This window comes from Chrysemys picta, chromosome 19 (assembly GCF_011386835.1).
Source record: "Chrysemys picta bellii isolate R12L10 chromosome 19, ASM1138683v2, whole genome shotgun sequence".
Lineage (NCBI taxonomy): Eukaryota > Metazoa > Chordata > Testudines > Emydidae > Chrysemys > Chrysemys picta.
Window position 1 is genome coordinate 4,965,341 of NC_088809.1, and position 24,758 is coordinate 4,990,098.

General features: G+C 40.0%; 1 protein-coding gene and 1 long non-coding RNA gene across 2 annotated transcripts in view; both read left to right on the forward strand.

Moving 5' to 3' along the window:
• The window catches only part of GDPD1 (glycerophosphodiester phosphodiesterase domain containing 1), a 30,872-nt gene extending 25,897 nt beyond the window's left edge, over window positions 1-4,975 (forward strand). Inside the window, exon 10 of the mRNA XM_005298768.4 lies at window positions 699-4,975. Within this exon, the coding sequence (XP_005298825.2) occupies window positions 699-821 (123 nt within the window). The 3' untranslated portion in view covers window positions 822-4,975. The remainder of the gene's footprint in view (window positions 1-698) is intronic.
• A 10,235-nt stretch (window positions 4,976-15,210) lies between these two features.
• Window positions 15,211-17,315, forward strand: LOC122174458 (uncharacterized). Its single transcript, XR_006176291.2, has 3 exons — window positions 15,211-15,975; window positions 16,226-16,292; window positions 17,226-17,315. It is a non-coding gene; the product is annotated as an uncharacterized LOC122174458 (long non-coding RNA).
• The last annotated feature ends 7,443 nt before the right edge of the window (window positions 17,316-24,758 follow it).

Sequence of the window (24,758 nt, forward strand, 5' to 3'; positions counted from 1 at the left end):
TCATCAAAATAAAAGCATTTTAAATAAATTCCTTACTTTGTTACTAATAACACTAGAGATTATCCAAATTGAACAGAGTTTTAAAATCGAACTAGTTTTTCACCACTGGTGTGTACTTTTTGTACCTTGTTTATCGCAGGCAGGCAAGCTAGATTATTAAATACTATTCTGTTTGTAGTCAGATTTATAGGTTTCATGTTCTATTCTATAGTCGCTTTCTGTTTCTCAGACGCTAACACATGCACTGTAAAGAAATATTTAGATGCTTGGGAAAAGCCATTTTAACTGAAAACCCTTTTTTTTATTTTATTAAAACGTCTTTTCATATTTGATTTTTTTAAACCTCTACAAACCTGCTAAACGACTTGTCCATTATTAGCTTTGCATTAGCTAATACTGGTTTTGCTAATTGGGAACGTCTGAACAGAGAGACGCACATTCTTCTATAGACCGTTAGAGGTTGAAGTTTGTCATTTGTCATTAGAGAACTTCTTTTCCTAGATTTGCAATCAAGTACCTGTTTTTATGTATGATGTTGACGGCATGATTATGTGAGCATCTTGGATATACCTGACTTCCCCTTTCACTAATATGAAACTATTTAGATCATAATTTTCCTTATTTAATTTTTGTGCACATTTTCTTTTAATTGTAGTGACTTCCTAGATGATCTGTCCATTCTGTACTTTTGTCTTTAGGTGTATATTTGGGTACTGAATGAAGAACAAGAATATAAGAGAGCATTTGATTTGGGAGCAACTGGAGTGATGACAGACTATCCAACAAAGCTCAAGGAGTTTTTACACAATTATTCAGCATAAGGGGGGGGGGGGCGGAGAATCAAGCAAGACCCTACAAAGTGGACCGAGTGAACCAAGGATTTCATTCCTTCATCAGAATTTTTTAGCACTATATGGATAAATCACTTGCCCAATGGTGAAAGATGTAATCAGCTGGGTTATATTACCTCATTCTTAAATCATTACATGATGTAGAGATTGTATACAGTTTTATTTATTTAAAATTTTAATTGCATAGTTTACATTTGTAAATAAATTGTTTAGCAAGAGTACACTATACTAATGGTGATGTATAGAAAGAAGGCTGTGGATAAGGGTACTTGTAAATAATATGCAGTATTTTACCGATCACAACTGCCCATACCCATACATCAAGAAATAGCATTTGGAAACTATTCCAGTCCAATGCTGTTGGGTAGAGATTAATAGCTGGCACTGCGTCATTGTATTTACATCTCATTGATTGAGCTGGCTGTTGATTTCCAGATAATCTGCATTGAGGAAAAGAAACTAGCACACAGGAAAAGTAAGAAGTTGGATCTGTGGATATCTGGACAGATTACCCTGCAAAATGTAGTCAGTAAAGGTAGTAGCTACAGTAATGTATTTTGACTAAAACTAAATCCTTAGACCAACATAGGTTTACTTAATTGCTTTTATTAATGAGAATGTTGGGGTTAGTCTCCAGCTGTAATTTGGGCCTCTTTTTGGTGTAATAATATCAAGTTCAGTCAATAAATCATAGTATTTTTAGAATCTAGCCCTTCTTTATGGAATTATCATATTGTTATGTTACTCTTTTTTTTTTTTTTTAAGTTACTTATCGTTGACAAGGGCTGCAATTTTTTTTGCCTAAATCTGAATTTATAAACCAATTTTACTGCTATAAAATTGAAAAAGGTAGTTGTTTCCAGACTTGTTGTATAAATTGCATATATTTGTATACCTTCATTAATTAGTTTAGGTTAAACTTGAAAGGTGCTAAAGATGAAAAATCCGCAAAAGGATTCATTTCTCAGCTTTCTTTCAATATAACTAGAGATGATTTTTTAAATAATCCTTACCACAATCAGAGCCCTATAATTCTGGCTGGAGGTACAGTAGGGCTAATCTGGAATGAGTAACAGAGCAAGTGTAGCTCACTTGGTAGATAATGCCCACGATGCTGCCTTGGCAATTCGTTAGCCAGTTTTCCAGAAAAGGAGGGTTGCGCTTACCATTGACTGAGGAAAACAGAATTCAGTTCTGTGTTTAAAATAATCTTTACAAAGGGAAAATAAATGTTTAGATTTTTTTTTCTTTTTTCACTCCTGTAGTTCCAAAAGAGTTTGGAGATATTTTTAAAACTCAATTCTGGCATTCTGTTGATGCCTAATGTGAGCCAAGGGCCTCTTGGGGAGGAATGCTGGTAGCAGAGGAATTCTGAGATACTTTAATCTCACTCTCTATACCAATTTTGTTGAATATATCTGCATAAAGACTTAGCACAGGAATGAATTGCTTGACTGAGATGTTAACGCACAATCTCCATTGGGTAATGGGTTGGAAATCATATTTAATGTGAGGAACCAAAGATGAGACCTAAAATTGGTCTGGGGACTTGGGAACAACAAAGAAAACAGCCATTAAAAATAATTTACCAAGAAAGACAAATATACATTTAATGTGTATTATGAGCCACTGGGTCAGCACTTGTTGTGTAAAAGTCCTTTAAACAGATTTACTTAATTATCCTGACTCTTCAAAAACAAAACAACCCCTCCCACACCACCATTTTGCAATACATATCTTGACAATCAGAGTGGCAGTGGTTTGTATTAGCTCTGTCTCATGTTTAAGGGGATTTTTTTTCCTAACCAAAAATAATAAATTCAATATGCATGAAATTTAGACATGCGCACCGATGAAATAATGTTACTAGGAAAAGCCAGGAAATCCAGAGTATCAAGGGAAGGAGGTTGCCCTAGAAATGCACACTCTCTCTTCCCGTTATCACCAGCAGGAGTTGCATGTGTATGTCAAAGAATGGAGCTGGTGATTTCTTCTTGTGTGTTTTTGCATTACTACTTTGGCATTGTTGTTTTCATGTATGTTTGGATGATGTGGTCTGTATGTATGGAATGAGCTATAAAAGGCTCAGTAACTTAGTCATTAGACATGACTGGAACTAAACTACAATAGTATCTGCTCCTGACCTCTTTTGAGGGACTTCAGCTGTGAGAATGTGACCTCGCTCAATAATAAGACCTAGTCAGATGTAGTAGTAATATACTTACAAATATTTTAATTAAGGAATGACTTAAAATAAGAATTTTCTTCCTGCCTCCTTAAACTTGTACGGGGTATCTTGATTCCCTCCTTAGCCTCCCACCCCACATCTTGTGCTCCAGAGCAGCAGTCTTGCAGCCTGTTAGCTGTCCTAGTGCACAAGCAGGCCTGCTTTCTAAAGTAAAGTGTTAGAATGTTAAGCTTGTCTGGATGGATGAACATTCACAGGTGCACTATAATCACCCCATGTAACAGCTACTACATGTCATCTGTATTCTGAGGAATATTTTCCCTGAGTAGATTGTATGGAAGAAACCTCTTCTGAAGTTTTAAGTGAACCCACATTAGAGATTTGGGCAAATATGTAGCTAGGTTTAAATAGACGTGGATCTAATTTTGTCTTAATACAATCAATCTTATGGCATCTCAGTGAAAGAGAGCAAAATAGAAGTCCTGTTCTAACAATTCAGATGAAAAATATGCATTTTCAGTAACTTGTTATATGCTAAGCTTCTAGATCTTTGTCCAGACCAGTTAAGCTTCAGCCAGATAAATGCATGTGACCATATAGTTATGGCTGTCTTGCTTTTTAGCAGCAATGGAGAGCTGCAGAATACTGTTTTGTTACATATGGGAAATGAGCCACACCCGCCCTCCTTCTGAGCCTATGCACTTGCTGCCTACTACAGTTTAATTTCTGGGCAAGCCTGTATTCACAGGAAAGTTGCCCCTGTCATTATTTTGCTAGATCAGCCCAGTGTTTGGATCTAGATACAAGATCCTGAATGATTTATTTTTCCTTTTCTGGATGCATTGCTTCCATGTTTACAACACACATGCTCTGTTTAAAAAAAAAAAACTCAGTTGTTGGAGAATAATGACCTTTATCACCTACACTTTAAAGCCAAAAGTTGTTTGAAATTGGGGAAAGCTCTAAGCTTTGTAAATGTGGCATTCATGGCTTTTAGACTTCTCAGCTATTTTCTCATAGCATGAGACTCAAATTTCCACATCCCAACGTGGATGAACAGTTCTGCTTTAATTACAACACTTCTGAACTCAATATAGAATAATAAAGTGAAATGATAGGAAATTTCATTTGTTAACAAAATGTAGGTTCCAACATTTCAGGGCTTCTTCAGCCCTCTTGTGACAATTGAGTTCTTTTCAGAGGCTCAGCACACTCTGTGACCACTGAACTTCCCAAATTTAAATGCCTGCAATGTTTGTAAATGGCCTGTGTCTTGATAATCCATAAATCTGTTATAGGTTATCTGAAATTTGTTGGCGCTGAGAATTAGTGGAGGTCAGTTCTGGAAAATATGCGTAATTCATTCACTTCCACTTACTTCTGCTAAGAGCCAAAGTTTGATTGCCCTTAGCACACAGCGGACACCAGAAGACATTGGCTGAATGATATTTTGAACTGCTGTTGCACAGTACTTGTAAGACTGTGATATCCCGTTTATGGCTACAACAAATCATTTACTGATCTAGCTAACTATAAAAGAACACAAAAATGTTTGTTCTATTAAACCATTATTTTGAATACTCCGGAAATCAGTGTAGACGTTTAAATGCCAGATTCTTGTACAGAAGAACATGTGGTCAAGCCTTGCACTGTTGTCCAAGAGAATGTGCTGTGTATCAGTCCCTCTGTCGGGGCAGAGGGAGGGGATGTTTTCAGGTACTTGTCATTTTAAACATTTGTTCAGTGCATTCTTTCTTGTGACAGAGGTATCTTAGTATGAAGTATGCGGCAAAATACTCCATGCACTTTTAATTTGAAAACATTGTCCCATGACTCTCCTGCTGCTGGTGCAGAACTATGAAGCAATATCTTTAGTTCTTTTTAAAGATAGGTTAAGATTTATGAAATGACACATTAAAACATGTTTGCTCAAAAAGATCTAATCTGAATAATTATTCATTCTAATATCCTTGCCTTTAATAAAGACTGATTTCTGGGATCATGTTACTATACTCTTGAAATGCAATGAACATCAGTGATCTAGTGCTGCTCCTAGTCTGTGGGAGGGTTGTTCAGATTGGGAGATGACTCCTGTTGTGAACTTCATAGAAATCCTTGGGGAAACTGCATTGGTTCCCTCGTTTAGCGGTGATAGGTCTTGGAATAGGTCCAGCAACGCACTGTGTGCTCTTAATTGAAGGACCTGGGTTTGAACGTATTCTCTGAAGTGGCCGCTGCATGCTTGCATTCAGACAGATGTAAATGCAGTATGGCAGGTCACTGATGCTAACCAAACTGGGAAAAGTCCGGCTGCAGATACTGAACATGGGTGAGTAGTAATGTTTCACCCACTAAGCACTGCATTATATGCTCATCTCACTGCCTGTGTTTGTTCTCTTGGGACTGACTGTGCTTGACAGTGACTTCAAAACTCTGCTTCAGAATCCAGTTAGTTGTGCTTCATGAATGTTTAAAGAAGGCTCTTCTGCAGAAGAGGCAGCAGATGCTCCTAAAATGACAGACTGGTTTGAATCTTGGTTATTTACAATTCTTCAGACACACATTGATGGAAGGAGAGAGATGAATCTACAAATTGTAATAAACTGTTACAATGTTATCACAGATATTAAACTTAATGTAGATGGGGTTGTGTGATTGTGTTAAGACAAGAAAGGCGAAGTGTGAAGAGCCCTTGTATCTAACCACTAGTAGGAGGCATTCCAAAACTTAGAGTGCAAATGTGGCCCAGTTGGTTTGCCTTTTTTTAAATCACCATTATTTTTCCATGATGGAGGAACTGTTTGTGTGACAATTCTCTCTGGTTGTCTTGAATTGTAATATTGGTTAGCACCATCCATCCAAGGGTATTGAGCACCTTGCACAATTAGGGCTAGAATATACACACTCCCTGGCTCTAGGTTTGAAGAGTAGAGATTTAGAATGATCATAGTCTGCTTCGGTGAAGGCTGCTGGCCTAATGCAGGAAGACATTAGATCAGAGTTTGAGTCTTCATCATAAACTCATTCAGATTTTGTAACCACACAGAACTGGCACATGATTTGCAAGCAGAAAAAGTACCGAGGAAACAAACCATGTATTTGGGGAGGTTAAAGGTAGTGAGGGGCTGGCAGGGGGGAATTTTTACAGAAGGGAAGTAGTATGAAAACGATATTGGTCAGTTCTTAAGTTGGTCATAATCTGGGAGCAACGGCTTTGGTAAAACTGCTTAAAGTGCAGTCCTCAGCAGCAGAGCTAGATGTAATAAATAAATTGCCAGGTCTTGTGACTCTCTCTCCTCCCACATCCTGCCACTTTAAGCACTGGTTTTGCTTTTGAGTATGTATCTAACAATTCAAATGCAAGTTGGGATGACATGAGGAGTGCATCAGTGGCTACATATATTCTAAATGTTCCTAGTCTGTCCATCTCAAATTGGCCAAGTATACCTTCAGGTATACATGGAAGCAAAACAAATGGGTGCAGGACATGTTACAGAGGAACATAAGAATATCCATATTGGCTTAGACCTGTGGTCCACCTACTTCAGTATTCTGTCTCCAACAGCAGCCATATAAAATTGATTTAGGCATCAAGAGGCATTGGCATTTCCATTTGCCAAACTAGATTATGCCCTTTCATACAGAAGACTTCCCCCACATGCTACTAACTCAAACTATTCTGACATGTGCAAGCATTGCACTGTAGTGTTGCACTGTGTTTAAGGTAGGTAAAACTGTTGTTCGGAATGTCACTGAGCAAGAGGAATGAGAGTGATCGTCTGAGACAATCACTACCCCTAGACAAGAATCTAACCCATTAGCCCAATGGAATATGCCAGAACGGGACTATTTATCCAAGAAACTGAAATAGCATCCAGTATTAACTGTGGATTAAGCATTTTAATGTTAACCATGGTGGTAGTGCATATTAAGTGGGCTTAGTAAATGGCTACATCTGTGAACATATTGGACCTGAACCTGAGATGCACTGGGCATATGCAACTCCCGTTTAAGTTTGGCTGGTGCTCAGCACTTTCAGCGTGAGACCTATTGTTTGTATAATAGCTCCTTTCTAGCGCTTAGTAAATACATGGTTGTAGAAATTATGGGGTTTAGTTTTTAAACTACAATAACACACCACTTTGCCTCACCACCGGCTATAAGAAATATTTGTTTATACCTTTTTTGTATAGAAATGTCACGCTGTGGCTGGTGATTGATCTGGAGCAGTGACTGATAGGTTTATCAGCATTAGGCCATAATTAAGGTCAGACATTTGTAAAGTGACATGCAGTCATAGAATAGGTCAGGCTTTCAAAACAAAGCAACAGGAGGAGCTCGTGTGTCATGGTTGTTTGAGCATCTGTTCTGACCTATTTATATATATTAGGCTCATTAATCTAAACCATAGAATGTAGCAGTTTTGCAGATGTGAAGGATTTTGTATGTAACCTTCTGGGGGGAAAATGCAATTTTCCCATTCTCTATGCACATAAACTACTGTCTCTGAGGATTTGGGTCCAACAGGCTGAAAACTAGAGCAGCTTTGTAAAAGAGACATGACTGCCTAAAAAAAAATTTTAAAAAAAATTGGTTTCATCTTAATTTTCTTCATTTAACATTTTCCATTTGACTTGCACTGAAATGAGAAGTTGAAGGTCACTGGATGGTTTGAAACATGATCTTACAATGTAGCTTCTGTAAACTGCTTTTAATGTATCCTCTGCAGAGATACCTTTTTGTAACCTCTTTAGGATACTTGGTCAATTGCAACAGATTTCCCTACTGGTGATGAATACTTCTCCTCACTCTAGTAATAAAGAACTGTCCCAAAATTATGATAAACGTATTGATACTCTCCAAGATCTGCTCTTAGAGTATGAACCTACCAAGTAATAAGTTTAAATGATGCTTCTGATTACAGCTATCCCACTTTCAGGCACAATTTCAATAAAGAGATTCTATATGTTTTCAGCATAGCTCTAAATTTGACCAAAGAAGGTCTTCATTGGAGCATGCTCATGACCATGCACTTTCTCCCAACTGGGGCAGCAGGTTCTATAAGCCTCGAGAATTACAATTCCACCTGTTCCGAGGGTGAAATCCTTTGAATAACACTTGAGCTGTAGATTTTAAGTTTTAAAATCTTCCACTTCAGGCGAAAACTTAAGTTCTAGGACAGTATGGGTAGCTATTTGAGGGATCAAAGCATTCCGTAGCTTTTATGTGGCAGGCTGATGGGAAGGATATTTATCCACTTGCTTTGGGGCAGCACTTTATTTCAATTTTATTTCTTGCTGGAAAATCTTAACTGTGAAATTGCTGGGGTAGGAGAGACTGATGCACCACATATCTGGAGAGGAGGTGGAGTGTATGGTCTTCCTAATGTTGAAACCTTGAGGTTGAATTTACCATTTCAGAAGGGGTAACAAATCCCAGATTTGTAACATAACCGTGCTCCTGAAAAGGCTGAAGAGTATTCTAAGAAGTTTAGGCTTTGTGTAATGCAATACAGCTTGGCCTGCAGCTATTTTTGAGCATTACCACACTATTCCCTTCTGTCAGCACCACTGTTGATTACAACCTCTGGTACATAAAAAAAACGTTTTGAAGCCATTTCAAATGAATGGTATTGAGTAATGGAAAATGTCATTACAAATGTATATTTGTGTGCTTAAAGGTAGCATTTACTAAGATAGATATTGTGCTGCAGGGTTGTATCTGCTTATTTTCATGTAATGTCATGAGTTTATAAAAATTAAGTAATGATTGTGGTAGGCCAATAAACATAAAGGCCATTTTTAAAGCAGGTTGGTGGTGTTTTTGTTTAAATTCCCATGGAAAAGATGATTGATCAATCTCTGGCTAGCAGGAAAAGCTGTCCGACACTTTAATTTGGTAAAGTATAATTTCTTCTAAAAAGCTGATTTGGGGCAATAGCCAGGTCAATAGAAAACTAAGCCATTTACTGCTGTTCACTTGTATATTGAAATTTAAGAAGCTATAGTTTCAGTGGTCCTATATTTAAAATATTTGCTCTGTTTTATTTTCCAGTTGAAGTAGTTCTTAAACTGCCAGGAAAAAGTGTCAGATTAAGTCTTACTAAAATATGAATAAACCTTTCAGTTTTATACTGAGTTGTGACGCTTTCCATTCCCAAGAACACCTACTTACCGCTCCACTACTTGTGTTTGGGATAGAAATATCTTAATTCCCAGGTATAAAGCTAATATAACATCTAACGTATGGCTTTCTTTGCTTCTGTATCAGTCAAATGTTCAGGGACACCAGACACAGTGGCACTGGAGATATCTGTTGTAAATAATTTGCAATAGGTTAATGTTCAAGGCTACTACAGATAAGTTGAAGCAATACAATGGTTGTATGTAGCATTTGGTAATGAGCAACTTAGAGTAAAAAGTAACCAAATGATTTATTATTATTTTACAGTACCCAAGGGTGTGCTGGGCACATGACAGTAGAAAGGAAACTCCTTCTTGACCTGAAGAACTTATAGATTAGCTTTGGACAAAATACAATAACAGGGCATTTAAAATAAAAAGGTACAGAGGAGTTGAGGTCGGAAGGACAGAGCTGCATCCGTAATATTTTATGTTGAACAAAGTCTAGTGCCGTAGTTGGTAAAGTGACCATATAACAATGGCACCTTCTTAGGGTATGTCTGCACTTTGAGTGGGGCATGTAATTCCCAGCTTGAGGAAACATACTTGTGCTAGCTCTGATCAAGCTAGCACGCTAAAAATAGTGTAGCCACAAGGGCATGAGCAACAGGAGGGGCTAGCTGCCCCAAGTATGTACTCATCCAAGACACTAGGCACATACTTGGTTGTGTTAGGCAGTGTTACTCTATTGATTTTGCCCACTAATGTCTTGTATATGTAACAAAATTGTACCAGTTTAATTAAATTATTTTAGAAACCAATTTAGTTAAAACAGTCCAACCCCTGGTCTATTCAAGCTAAATGGATACGACACTCTTCCACTGAAATAAGTGTGTCAACACAAAGGGATTGCACTAATTGAACTACATTGGTTTCTAAACAGATGTAGTTAAACTGGACAATAGTCTCATGTAGACAAGGAAGCCTCATAACCCTCCTTTTGAGAGAGTGCTCTCTTTTTGCAAATAGGAAAAATGAGACAAGAAAGGTTAAGCAACTACCTAAAACCACACAGCAAACTGGTATCTGAGTCAGAATTAGTCTTTGGGGGTTTCTGGCTTCCAGACAGTGCTCAGTCCACTGTACCACATTGTTTTGAGACATGGTTCTCTATATAGTTGTGGTAAAATGAACTGGTTTGTATTCTACAGAATGGAAAAGGTAGCAGGACAAAATCTTTGAATAGCCTACCCTCCCAAAAAAGTCAATAGTCTTTGTTCTGTACTTGAAAAAATCAACCTGTTTACAAATCTTCAATGAAACTCACTCTTTCACTGATCTTTAAGGAACTGGTTCTCAGAACCAGTTTAGGGCATCTGCACATGCACGTGGTGATATGGTGAATGGCATACAAGACTCTTCATCTCATCCTCCCCAGCAGGGTTCAAACATGGTTCTACAATATGACTGTAGCCTGCTTTAAAAGCTGTAAACAGTACTATTGTGTATGCTTGGATTCTTTAAAAAAGGAGTTAACTTTATATTAAAAACAAATATGTTTATGGAATAAGATGTTGCAGTCTACTAACATCCCAAGGGCCACAGAACTCTAGGTAAGTGGAGAATGAATTTGTGTACATAGGCCACATTTTAATGTTAACTATAGGGTACAAAATGCTTGATATTGTTAATACAACTTACTAAGATGGGTGAAAGGGGAAGGAGAATATAGCCCCTTAATTGGCCAGCAGTGTTTAGATTAAAAAAATAACCTGAAAGATGAAAAAAATCTTGCTTTTTTTAAATGCGGGAAGAGAGACTAACATTCAAGGAGGGATAGTTAGCCATCCTAGGGGCCCTCATAATAAAGTAGGAAATTGCCTACCAACCTAAGACGTGACATTGACATCTGACAAAAGATGGTTGATGCATGAGCATAGATGAGGCTTGATGAATAGACATCTCTAATATAACGGGCCTACGCTACAGAGAGCTTTAAGAACCAGCAAATGGCAGTGTAACATCAACCCACCCCTTTATTGACAGAAAAGAGCAAAAGGCAGGTATGTAATCTCAGTTGCTCAAATCCACTAGCAAATATACTGCATTCCAAACAAGTTGTGAGTGATTGAGAAATCCTGTAAAGAGGGAATTGCAATGGCCAGCTTTGTGGTCCCAAGAGGATGTTTTACTGCTACAAGGTCCCCAAAGGATTACTAAGGGAGCAATTTGTGTGAATTGTGCACCTGAAAAAATATATGAACAACCTCCAACACAGAGACTTTTTACCTCTAGTGCAATTGAAACTCTACAGTGATAAGCAGTCCTTTTTTTTTTTTTTTTTTTAATTACTAGACACTCCATGCTGGGTGGACTTTAGCCACTACACGCATTAATGGGTGGGAATCAGACAGTCTGTAAATAACTAAATCATATTCCATTGACTTGACATACATACGGTCCCTTCTTTAAGAAGATGTACATCTTATCTGTAGTCATGTAGGCTCAATATTTGTGTTACTTTTCTGTATATCCAATGGCAGCAAACTGCAAATGGAAAATGATTTGCGCAATACAGCGTGCATTAACTGTTGCCCTCTCTGACCATTTTACAGATGGAGAAAGTGAGTGCTTTGCCCAGGGTGTTAATGAGTCAGTAGCACAGCTAAACTTGAATATATATTACCTGAGTATTTTATAGTAAAATTATATTAAAATTACAATCCCAAATCACTGAGTGTAACAAATGTAATATTTAGGATTTTGGACCATTATTGTACCATTATTTTTAAGGTAAAAGCCAGGAGTCCTGACTGCCAGCTCTAACCATTGGACCCCGCATCCTAGTTGATCCTCTTAGAAGACTGTGTTCTATCAGAGACATCTTAAGTTAATTTAAATACATTTATCTCCAATATGCAAACTTAAACACCTCAGTAATTTATTTTACATTTTAAAAATCTGGTACACTGGCGCAGTTGATTGGCTGTCTGTGAATAATTTTTCTGAACTGCTTTAGGGCTGATCTACAGTTTTTTTGCACCACTATAGATTTTGTTTCACTGACGCAACCAAAATAGATCTAAATGCACTTAAACTATTTTAACTTAATTTGGTAATTTAATGAGTTAAACTACATCAGTGTATTATTATTAAACCTGTCTAAGTACATCTACATTAAGGTGTAACTAAACTGCCTTTAAATAGATTTAAGTGAAAGATGCAAGTTTTCTAATTTAGATAAGCCTTACTTTTGGATATTGGTGGCTATCAGTTTGTAGCCTAGAACTAACTAGGCATCACCAGCCTGTACTATCTGCTAATAAGAGGAAAAACATGTTGTCCTAACCAAACAGCTGTAGACTTCCCTGGCTTTATTCTCATGTTATGAAGATAAAGAAACTTGAGATCCATTGAAGGAATGGATGGCTTTTAGGCTACAACATATTCCATCAAGAAATATATGACTGACATTTTGATTAGATATAGCTCAATAATGCATGTTTTGGCTGTCACTGCATTATACCAGAAATGCATTCTGCTAGCAGTCTGCCCCCAAGTGGAGCCTGGGTTTTTATCTACTTGTCCTTGCCCAACTTGCCACAAGAGGTCACCAGAGCCCTTTTATTGTTTTTGTGGATCTTTTAAGTATAGCTCCAGGCTTCCCCAGCATGTGAGCTGATTCTGGGGAGATGATGCAGAAACTGCAATGCAGGGATAGAAGATGTTCCTCCAAGTTTCAGGTCCTGAGCTCTATGCTTTGCCAACTTTCTATGGCCACTTAAGCTCGACAATGGTTTTAATGTGATTGACTGCAGTTGTTCTAGTTCTTAATTGTAAAAGGCAGAATACTGCTACACAAAATAAGAAGTAAAACACTTAAAGGGGAAACCATTGAGGTTCTTAGTATCAAACAATCAGATAACTTCCCATTCTTCTAAAAGTTTTAAATTATGTTGTGGAACCAAAAATGGTGATGCTATGACAGAAGAAGGAGGGGAGGGGCATTTAAAATCATGATCATTAACTTATAAAGCACCTTTCATTTGATTATCTTAATGTGATTTTAAAAAGCTTGTGCCTTACAATGCCTCTGAGAAAGATGGTATTCTCATCCACACTTTTTACAGATGAGGAAACTGAGGCAGAGGCCAGTTAAATGACTTGTCTCCATTGTATTTGTAACTGATTTGTAATGTGACAATCCAGGAGTCCTGAGAAACTGGGATGTTAAGCAGTTCTCTAGGCAAAGTCCTGCTTTTCATACTAACGCTTCATGAAGAAATTCAGAAACAATAAGGTTTCCCACCATAGTTTCCTTTTCCCTTCTGTCTCTGCAGCAACAGTGAAGTGGGAAAGATTATCCCCAGAATCTCCATCAGTAAAGTGATGCTTTGTCAACAAGGAAAGCTTTTTAGTCTACACTGAAATTGACATTAGATACTGGCTATATCAATTTCAGATCCACTCAGAACAGAGAGGAAAAGAAAACTGATGTTTGCCACATTTTCAGGCTCCTACGAGAGAATCCCCAAAGAATGGGACATTAAGTATTGTTAGGCTGTCTCAAACTGAAAGAGACACCGTCAGGTAGGTCAGACCCAAAATTCTGGTTTTCTTTAAAGAAAATGCATTTCCCACAACCTAATATCAGTGGGAATGTATTCATGACATTTAAAAATAATCAGTCAAAATTTTATTTTGCCTGGTTTGCAACCCAAACTTGATAGCACAGACCCAGAATCTGAAAGTGACTAAAACAAAATTAACCTGACTGGTCAATGTTCATTGTCCAAGATGGGTGAAATTCCAAAAGTAAAACAGCATTAATGATAAAAATTAAATGACATATTACAAATTTTTCAGTTTTAATAATCACAGCTGGCGGCAGGTCACCCAGAGAAGCAGTTTTGTGTTTTGAATATATGGGGACCAGCTCTTCATTTACTTTAAACTCTGTGCATTAAACCCATTGATTTTAATGGCACTGTTCTGGATTCACACCACTGTAATTCATATTAACCACTGTTCCAGCCCCACCTTTGTTACAACAGTGAGCTTCTCAAGATACCTTTCTTATTCTTTTTGTCCTACTGACAAACATATTTTCTGAGGAGCAGACTCCATAAATTCTGGTGTACAACTTGCTGACACCTTAAATAAAAATAAATCTAACACGAGGGCCTCGGTTACAAACCAGCCTCTTTTAATGATGTGTCCATTTAAATTCTCTTTGGCAATTTCAACTCTGGATGTTTTGGAGTTGCTCATTTAGGAGACGCTGGTGATTTAAAATTCAGACAGATGCTCTTACTACTTCCTGCACATGAGCACTGGCTAGCTCTGTTGTCACTTGTGGTGCACTTAACACTAATCTGTTTACAGTAAGTTGTACTGAAAGTCAGATATATATTTTTTTTGTTTCTTGCTGATGAATTTTAAGATTTCAAAAGTTACTTTGGGGGGAGGGGAGAGGGAGGGTTAAAGTCCTCTTTTCCCCAAAGAGAGTCGCACTCATGGCAGACCAGCCACAGGCCTGCCTTGGGACCTAACATGACTATGTCCCTTTTAATCTGCAGTATGTGGTTTTGTTGCAAGTGTGTCAGAATAAGTCACTGCTAACTAGTGTAAGATTTGCATATTTTATTATTTTATTTGTTTAACAAACAGGATATTTAAATCATACTTTGTAGCAATAGCCACAACCTAGAGAAATGCCTTCTTGAGAAATTAATGTTACAGAATCCCTCTGTTAGCTAGCACAATAATCCTCTTTCACAGTGGTATTATCGCGGGGGGGCTTGTTATATTTCACTATTGTGAAATGCGACTGTCCGAGAACATCACAAGGTAACTTTAATAACTCTAACCAAGAAGAGTACAGTATGCAAACTAACTTAAAAAGATGAGGAGTACTTGTGGCACCTTAGAGATTAACAAATTTATTTGAGCATAAGCTTTTGTGGGCTACAGCCCACTTCTTCGGATGCATCCGAGGAAGTGGGCTGTAGCCCATGAAAGCTTATGCTCAAATAAATTTGTTAGTCTCTAAGGTGCCACAAGTACTCCTGTTCTTTTTGCGGATACAGACTAACACGGCTGCTACTCTCAAACTAACTTAGTTATTTCCTTTATAGTTTCTGTTATTTAACCTGTATTATCCTCTGTGGAGCTAATGCATGGAATAAAGGATCATATATTTCAAGGCTAATATCAGATGGTTGTTTCAATGCTACTGGGAGTCCAAGCCATGGAATCACCTGAAATATTTTTATGAATTGTCTAAGACAATAGCACAGAATATGTTTGTAAAGTGATAAGCAGTACATTCAATAAAACCTAAAGAAAAATACATTCCAATTTAATACATCTACTGTGTAACTTGATCCATTTGCTGTATAAGAAAAAGGCTCATACTACACTGTCAATGTTGTATCCAGTGCTGCATCTTCTATTGGCATTCCAAAAGTGTCCTATCCATAAGCTTTCTTTAATTGAAGTTACATGAAAAATATGTGGTGCAGGAAGCATTATTCTGATGACACAACTTGTTTTTAAGTTATGGATAGGTCCTACCTTTCTAACTCATAACAGTGCTTTGGGTGGATTTTATTTCATTTTTGCCCTGGCACTTTTTTTCTTGTTTAGACACTTGTGCATTTCTATAAAAAACAAACAGACCTCTCCCCCTCTCTCCCAGGGACATGCCATCTTGTGCTGTGATCTTGCAAGATCTCAAGCAAAGCCAGATCGGGCCTGGTCAGTACTTGGGAGCAAGATTGCCAAGGTACACCTTCAGGAAATGAGATTGGTGGTAAGTAGGAGCAATGTGCTACTGGAGATTGTCTTTCAGATTAAATGTAAACCCAAAATCCTTACTGTAGATGGTAATTTACAATCCAATGGCACTTTTCATAGAAGTTGAGTTGTTAACTTGTGTCCTTGACAAACTTCACCATAGATAAATATATTCTGTCTACCCAAATTCCCTCTGTAATTTTAAATGTTGTCCCTTTCACTTCCTGCCTTAAATTATGTTGTTGTGTTGCTTTGTGGCTATTTAGGTAGCTGCTCCATTTAACCTCAGAGGTGAAGGTTAAAGTGAACTTGGTGTAAAGTACTTCTATAAATGTAAGATCATTATTACTAATGTTGACTAATTGCTTCAATATTTAAAAACTCAATATTGTATACTAGAAAGTGACTCTTTATAATCATCCACTGCTGTAATTCTTCAGGGTTTGACTGTAAGTCCTTTGCAGAGCCCTAGATTTTCAAAAGTGATCAGCGATTTTGGGTGCCCCAATTTTGGGAGATCCAAATTGAGAGACGTTAAGAGGGCCTGATGTTCAGGTGCTTTCTGATTTTCCAGAAAGCAGGAAATCAAAGTTGATTTCCTGCTTTCTGGAAAATCAGACACCTTTAAGTTGTTTCAAGTTGGTCAGTCAAAAAATGTCAGACAAAATCCCTATTGAAATCCGGGCCATACGTTTTTTTGGGATGGGGTTTTTCAAAGGAGCCTGAGAGAGGTAGGTGCCCAAATCCCATTGAAATTCAAGGGAAAACACTGAATACCACATCTTAGTCAGCCTTGGTGTGTATATACTGTGTACCTACACTGTCTTCATCTGCATATACACAACATATTTAATCCTTTGTCACTGCTACCAGTTATTGTTGCCAAAATATTATGGAGATGAACAATAGACAATGTAGTTACTAAGGTACTCTGTAGTTATCAGTCTTTCCTGCAATAATACACTGGAAAGTGTCACCCCTTAACTTTCCCAACCTTTATTACTTTCAGAAAATAAATCTCATAAAATCTTTGGTGAGACCAGGCACTCAGGACAAGGGACTTGCTTCTCCAGCTTGGAAAGAGAAGCACTAGAGTAAAGATGTCTCAAATACAAGCAAGCTTCACATTGGATAGCAAGAGAGATTTGAATAGAAATTCAGGCATATGTGGACTTTTTAATATAAATTAAAATGATCATACGTTTAAAATTTCACTGACTAGCATCATTTTGCAGTGTAACTGCTACCCATGTTTTTCCTATTTAGGTTGAAAAGTTGGAGGAAACTTTCTAACCACAAGGGAGATGAGCTGGTGGAATAGTTTCTCCTAAGGAATTGCTGGATGCCTCATCCCTTAGGTTAGGAGAGTATGACTATATGGCTAAAATTTAAGTATGGGAACCTCGCTTCCTGGCTCTGCAATACATTTGCTGTGTCACTTACATTCTCAATGCTTCTGTTTCCCCATCTCTGCAATGGGGATAATTATGTTTAGCCATCTTTGGAAAGTGCTTTGCAGTTTGTGGATGAAAAGTGCCATATAAATGCTAATTGTTGTTGTTGCGGTTGTCGCTTCTCGGCTCTCTATGAGGTGAGGGGTGAAAACATTATCTACTTACTGGTAAAGGGTCTTTTGAGACTCTCTGATAGAAGATACAATAGCAATGCAAAGGATGGTTATTAAAACTAGTTTGAATAAAAACCTGTTGCATATGCTTTAGAGAACAGCCTGATGGTGATGCACTGAATCTTCCAGTTTGCAGGGTGGCATAACCCTAGATGAAAGGAGATTGCTCCATACAGCCTTGGCATCCACCCACTTGAGAATTAGACCATAGTGCCCAACAGACATGGACGATTACACAGTATGAAGCTTGGTCCTTAGCAGGTTCTTCAGGTCATCTCTACCAGAGAGAGGTCCCTCGCTCTGTCCCTTATGTTATGTTGTTCTTCTCATGGGCCTGTCTACCTTAACCATGTCCCCAAGGAACTCTGGTGTTGAGCAGGCTGCTCTTCTAAACCCGCTGGCAGATCCTTTCCGGTCCCTAGTCCTGTAGCTTTGGTTGGGAGAAAGAGGGGCAGTGCATTATTGCCTTGTCTGAGAGGTGATTACCTCTGCTGTCCCTTGGGTGCTCTGATGCCCCGTGCAAGCAGCTGCCCCGTGCAAGGTGACGATGCTGCTCCTGCAGGCCTGTAGCTTTAAGAGAAAACGCAGCTGTTTGTTATCTTCCCTCCCAGCTCCCATGCTGGCAGGGCCAGCCTCTTTCCCATTGGCTGCCTGCTCGCCAGCTGTTGTCTGCTCCCTGCAACCTACTACTCCAGGACAGTGCGGGGGAGGGGAGATGGGCCTGGCCCTGCTGCTTGATTGGTCTCCCCAAAATGGGCGGGGCTTGGCTCCCACCAACCGCCTGGATGTTGCTATGTGCTAGCTGGTGAGTATAGGCCCAGCCAGCTAGCAGTCAGGGCTAGCAGGCTCGACTGAGCAGCTATAAGGGGGAGGGAGCCTGCGGGAAGGGGGAGGGAGCTGCCGAGCTGCCTGGAGAGGAGGATCGTGGTTCGCTCCAGCCGCCCCGCTCCGTCTACACTGGGGACGCTCAGAGGGTTGCTGCGCTGGGGCTGGTAAGTGCCTGGGGGCGCTGGGGGGAGCGCCGGAGCGAGCTGCGCCAGAGAAAGGCGGGGGGGGGGGGGCAGAGGCGGCGCAGGGGCACTGAGGCAGCGAGCTGCTGAGGGCGCTCTGAAAATCTGTCACCTAACCACAGAAACCTGCGCAACAGAAATATGGGCTCCCCGGGCGGTGTGTATGGGGGGGATGTCGGGGCAGGGGGCGCCCTCTGCCCAGGGCTGGGTCTGTGCCCAGAGGCCGAGGCAGCCTAGGCGGGGAGAGGGAGGGTCGTGACAAACCCCGCTGCTGCGACTGGAGAATGTAGCATTGGGGTGGATGCATTTAGTTATCTCCCCTCACTTTAATCAGATGCTCTTTGTCCCCTGGAATGAGGGGCTCCAGGTAAAAGCATCTCCGTAGGAGCCTATTGCACTGATTTTGGGGGTGGTAGGGGAGGAGGGAGATGTCTTGCATCCGTTCAGCATTCATCCCCTCTTTGTAATTTGGAGGCGAGGTAGCTCTCGACGTCCTTCTTTCTCAAGGGATCCCAGTTTTGGAAACTGCACCTTCCCCATTCTGAGCCACCCTCTCACAAGTGCTCCTAAAAACACCCTCTGTCTGCTGCATTTCGTTGGGGGGTTGATGTCAGGCAATCCAGGCTCTGCAAAGCAGGGGCCCCTGGAGGGATTGGGGATGTGAAGACAACAGGTATGAGAGCTTGAAAGGGGCAGAAAGTGCCCCAAGTAGCTTGCCTGTTTAAAACATGGTTATGGTGGGAGTGTCTTCGCCTTTACCCTCTTCTAATGATTTACTGTTGGGAAAATCCACTTGTCTGAATGTGATGCAGTTACAAGCGTTGCTGTTGTGTATATGCGGAGGTCAGATACTGATGATAGGTTGATATAAGTACTTAGGCGGGGAGAGTGGTTCTGAATTAAGCTGATGGCTGTAGCAATTGAATGCATAGCACAAGGCTGGGGAATCTGAAATCCTGAAACTCATTCGAGCTAAGTCTGAAATGGAGAAATGATTTTTTTTTTATTTTAATTTTTTTGTGTGTGTGTGCAGGGGGAGGTAAGGGACATGATTCCCAGGGGCAGACACAGTAGTCCCTCTTGGGAGGGTTCTAGACTAGGGCTACCCACTCTGCCTGGCTGCCAGGACAGCCAAGAGGGTGATCTGCTGACCAGCTCTAAATGCCATGTGACTAGGTCTATTTACTAACACTGCCAGTGGGCCCCTGGAGACTGGGCCTTTCCCAGCTCAGGCTGGAGGCAGCGGTTCTGTCTGCTTTGGAGGAGATGAAATTACTGCCTTGTTTGTGGTGCAAAGGAGAAATCCCGAGGCAGGAGGAACAGCATGGGAAGAGGGGACTATCCTCTCCACACATGCAGTTTTGTGCACAGGGGAGGTAGTTCTCTATGGCTTGGCGTACAGCACCTAAAACCAACACCCTCAGGTAACTGGGATCAATGGCGCAGTCCTTGACACAGATATCACCCTGTTGAGGTGTGGAGCAGATTTCCCCCACGCCCCAAAGTGTCTTGATGGGGGTCCTGGGGCATGATGCATCGGAGTAGGGCTCCCCTGCCGTGTGGTGCTCTGCACAAGCTTCATTTTTTGATCCAGCAAGACTGAGGGGTTTGAGATGATAGGAGAAGCTGTGGACCAAACTGGGTGTCCAGAATACAGTATGGGATTGTAACTGTTGCATTTATGTTTGTTTGGAGCCACAAAGGATTTCAAATGTTCTAGATTAAAAGATGGTGTTGCAGGACAGAGGTAAGAAAAGCAGATTAGAGCTAAAAACCAAAAATCTAGCACTTGTGTTTGTGTGTTTGCCCTTTGCCCTCAAGTACAGAAAGCATATTTAGTGTTCCCATCCAGTGGAGAGTAGGTAAACGGGGAGTGGTGGTGGTAATATCACTAGTTTCCTGCTATTGCACTCTTCAGTCACCTGGCAGTTTCTCCAAATGGTAACTTTCTGCCAGTGCATTTTCATGATTATTGTATTTAACATTTATGTTGCAGTTATGCCTAGAGGCCTCAAACAGGTTGCAGCCTGACTGTGCTAGATACCCTGCAAACAGTAGATACCACGGAACTAATGATCTGAAAGAGGCTTCCACTTATAAGGGGCATCTTAATTTCCCGTGCACAACAGAAGACCCCTATTTACTTGGCATAGGGTTTTACTGGGATTAGCAGGGCCAAGATCTCTGACTTCCTTAATATAAGTGCCTAGCAACCAAGCTATTTGGAGGTAAGTGCAGAAGAGAGTTAAAGTTCCTTTTCCATTCCCATTGGATTAGCTAAAGCATTCCTGTCCCAACAGACAGACCAATAAAGCAAACCTCTAAGTAGCTGGGAAGACCAGATTAAGCTCTGGGGACACCAGGCAGGAAATAAAAGTGAAGTGTTTCACTTCTCTCCCTCAATGAAGATGTCTTGGACACTAGAGTGTGATTCTGTACTATTTTTGGTTTGTCTGTTAGGGCTCACTTCCAGGGGCTAGACTTCAGCTACAGGGTGTCAAAATCTGAGTAGCCGTGGCAGAACTAGATGTGTAGTTGAATTGCCTCTTGTATACTTTGGGTCTACAGTTTTGTGTCATTGAGTTTCTCTTTTGTGGGGGGGGTGTGTGTGTGTGTGTGTGTGTGTGTGAGAGAGGTGCAGGGTGGGAATAAGAGGGGGATGGAACTCAGATGGTGGGTCTCTTGTTGACAAAGGCAGCATCACTACCTGTAAACCTACATTCTCTCAAAGCTGTTGCATCTCACTGAATAACTGACTACGTGGTACTAAAAGTATTTCGTTAAGTTAATTTGTCACACGGATGAAGACCCTGGCAAGCATTTTGGAAAGTGGAGATTATTCCATATCCCTCTTCGGATTCTCAACAGGGGTTGGGGAAGAGGAAAAAGCCATTCCTCCCTTTCTGTTGCACTGGGCACTGCCTTCTATCATACTCATGGACGCTTCTCCAGTCACAAAGGAAGTGGTAGAAAATCCATCTGCAGTGAAGAGTTGGCTGCATTGGACATCAGTCACCATCTAAACCACCCATGTGGCATGGAAGATGAATACTAGGCCTTGATTACTTGAGCTTAAGTGAGATCTCCATTAGCTGTCAGCAGTGCGGCTCTATAGGCTTTATCTAGGCCAATGAAGTTTGGCTAGGGTTGTGGACTCACCCATTGCTCAAAAGCCGTATCAAGATCTCCTTTAAATTATTTTCTTCCTCATGTTGGAGCCCTGCAGATTTGTCCCTTCAGATTTCCCCTTTTTTCCCCCTTACCTTTTTTCCTGAGACATAATCACAAAAGATCCCACAATCCAAAGGCTTGGGGTAAAAGTTACCTCTTCCTTCCAAAATCCTCTCTTCTGCCAAGGCTATTCCTTAGCTCAAGTTGAAGAGACTGGAGCACAAAGATGAGATTCTTCTGGCTCTCTTGCATTCATAAGGCCTTTTCACCTCTTTGGGCCAGAGCCGCAGGTGATGTAAATCCGCATGTCTCCATTGACTTCAGTGGAGCTACGATGACTTTTTTTACCAGTTGAGGGTCTGGCGCCCTCTCTGTCTCACTAGTGGAATTAAAACTGCAGTCTTCTCTCCTGGTGGGGGGAATAGAGATTACAGAGCTGTTTCCCTGGTGAACTGCTAGATATGACATCTGGGTCTGAAGACCGCTGATGTCCTGGTCCTAGGTCATGCTTACCATTGCACCTCTCAGCCCCTGCCCTTGTTCATCATGGGATGTGAGTCTGGCAACTTTCTTCTCGTCTCTCTGCAGTGTCTTGCTTGCCTTTGTGTTCCACACTTGCTGGAGCATGGCTCATAGCCCATGATATCTGCCTCAGAGTATATCTGCCTGCTTAGTCCAGGCTTTTTGCTTTGAGACTGTTCACCCAATGTCGACATCAGTCCGTCTCGTTTGAGAGCTTTTTCACTTGTTGGCACTATATATAGGCTTCTTCCTGAAACTGGGGGTGACTTCACTTCAGGAAGTTCAAGTGTCACCAGACTGGCCATGCCACTTGCAGCTGCAGGAAATACCATAATTAATAATACTTAGCCCTCCCACATCTTTCACACAACAATCCTGAAGCACTTCACAAACATTAATTATGTCTTATTGCACTTCTGTGATGTAGGTAAATAATATTATCCCCATTGACTCATGAATAAACTAATGCACAGAGCAATGATTTGTTCAAAGCCATGCAGCAAAAGTCACTGGCATATGTGGGTATGGAACCCAGGAGTCCTGGCTTCCAGTCTCCTTTTGTAACTGCACTACACTCTGTACCAGTGCTAGTCTTTGTATAAAATGTCCAGTTTTGTGATAGCAGCACTTGGAGAGGCAGGTCAGCAAAGCTTCCCAAAAATATGTGCAGTTTTTCGATTCTCTTGTGCTGCAATATTAATTATTTCTATAGGTCCAGCTATTCCTGTCAAACCAAACAGAGATTATTGAAAATACAGAAGCTAAGGATGTTGTCTGATTTTGCCCTTCGAAGAAGTCTTGACCAGCTGTATACAGTGGGGATAATAATTCTTACTTATGTCAGAGGGGTTGTTTGTGAGATTTAATCTATTAATGCTCTTCAGTTAAAGGATTTCTATAGAAGTGTCAAAGTGTGCATGCTGTTGGATTATTATGCTGGTGTCCAAACAGTTCCTTAATGTGAACACTCCCTTTGACTTAATGAAAAGTTTTTTCTCTCAGCGATCGCCTGAGAGTACAATTTTCAGCAAACATTTTATCTTATTAAAGGTGCAGCTTACAAAACATTAACAGATATGAGATCAGTTCAGTAATTTTTTACTAAATGTAAGATTGACTAGTTTGTCCTGGTAATTTCCAAACATTCCAATTTAGGAGGCAGATGACTTACTAGGTAGGATAATGCGGTTTCTTGAAGTGCTATAGTATGCCAACAAAAATAATTAACATAATCAAGGCTCTATATCAATGTGCAAATTGCTCTGTTAAAATAAATGCACACTTGAGTGAATGGTTTAATGTAGACACTAGTATCAAACAAGGATGCATTCTCACCTCTCCTGTTTGATATTGCCATTAATTCATTATGAGAAAAAAAGTGTAGATGGATACAAAACAGGCATTGTATGGCTTAACAACAGTACTCTACAAGATGTTGATTTTGTTGATGTAGCTCTTCTAAGCAACAGCTCAACAAACATGCAAGCAAAGACAAAAAGACTGTCCACCATTTGCGTAAAACATAAAGACAGGGTTAATAATTAGTTATGAAAAAAATTAATCTAATGAGAACTCCAGCAACTCCCAACTCAAGCATTATGTAAGAAAGCAAAGGCACACAAGAGTTGAGTCAATTCACATACCTTGGCAGCAACATGCAAGCCAATGGGGATATTCAGAAGGAAATAATCTCAAGAATTGGCAAAGTGGCAGCTTAAACAAGGTTTGATCATCAAAAAATCTACAATTTAAAGACCAAACTACCAATCTTCAACTCAAATGTTATTTCTACCATAATCTATAGATGTGAAAGCTGGAAATCCACCAAAGGTACAGATGGACATCTAAATGTCTTTGAAAGCAAATGCCTCAGGAAAATACTAGATATTCAATGGAATGAATTTATTCATCAGAGTGTTCAACAACTCCTTATCTCTAAAGTTATTGAGAAAAGAAGATGCAACTGTCTGGGATGTGGGTTAAGAATGAAGCCACGGTATATGCCATGGCAGGCAAGCCATTGAGTAGCTGGAGGAACATGCAAAAGGGGATGATCAAAAGAATCCCTCCATCAGACAGTACTTCGAGAGGAAAAATGTATGGGACTGCAAAGCGTGGTCCAGGATAGACAAGGATAGTGGAGCTGCATTTATGCCCTAAACAAAATTTGATGGCATGGAAAGGATTCACATTCAGATAACAGAGTAATGTAAGGAACACAGAAGAAGCATAATAGGGTAAGACTATTTGAAAAGTGAGGTTATTTCACTATTGAAAGGGAAAGAAAAATTGAAAGTACAAATAAATGTTTCTGTCTGCAGTAAATGGTCAGTTGTATTGAATGGGAAGAACTCTTCCTTGGTGTCCTTATTTCAAGTCATAACCTAGATTGTAAGATCATTCAGGCAGGGCCTGTGTATTTGTTCACTGGTTCAAATGCCATTTACACCCTATGATGCTACATAATTT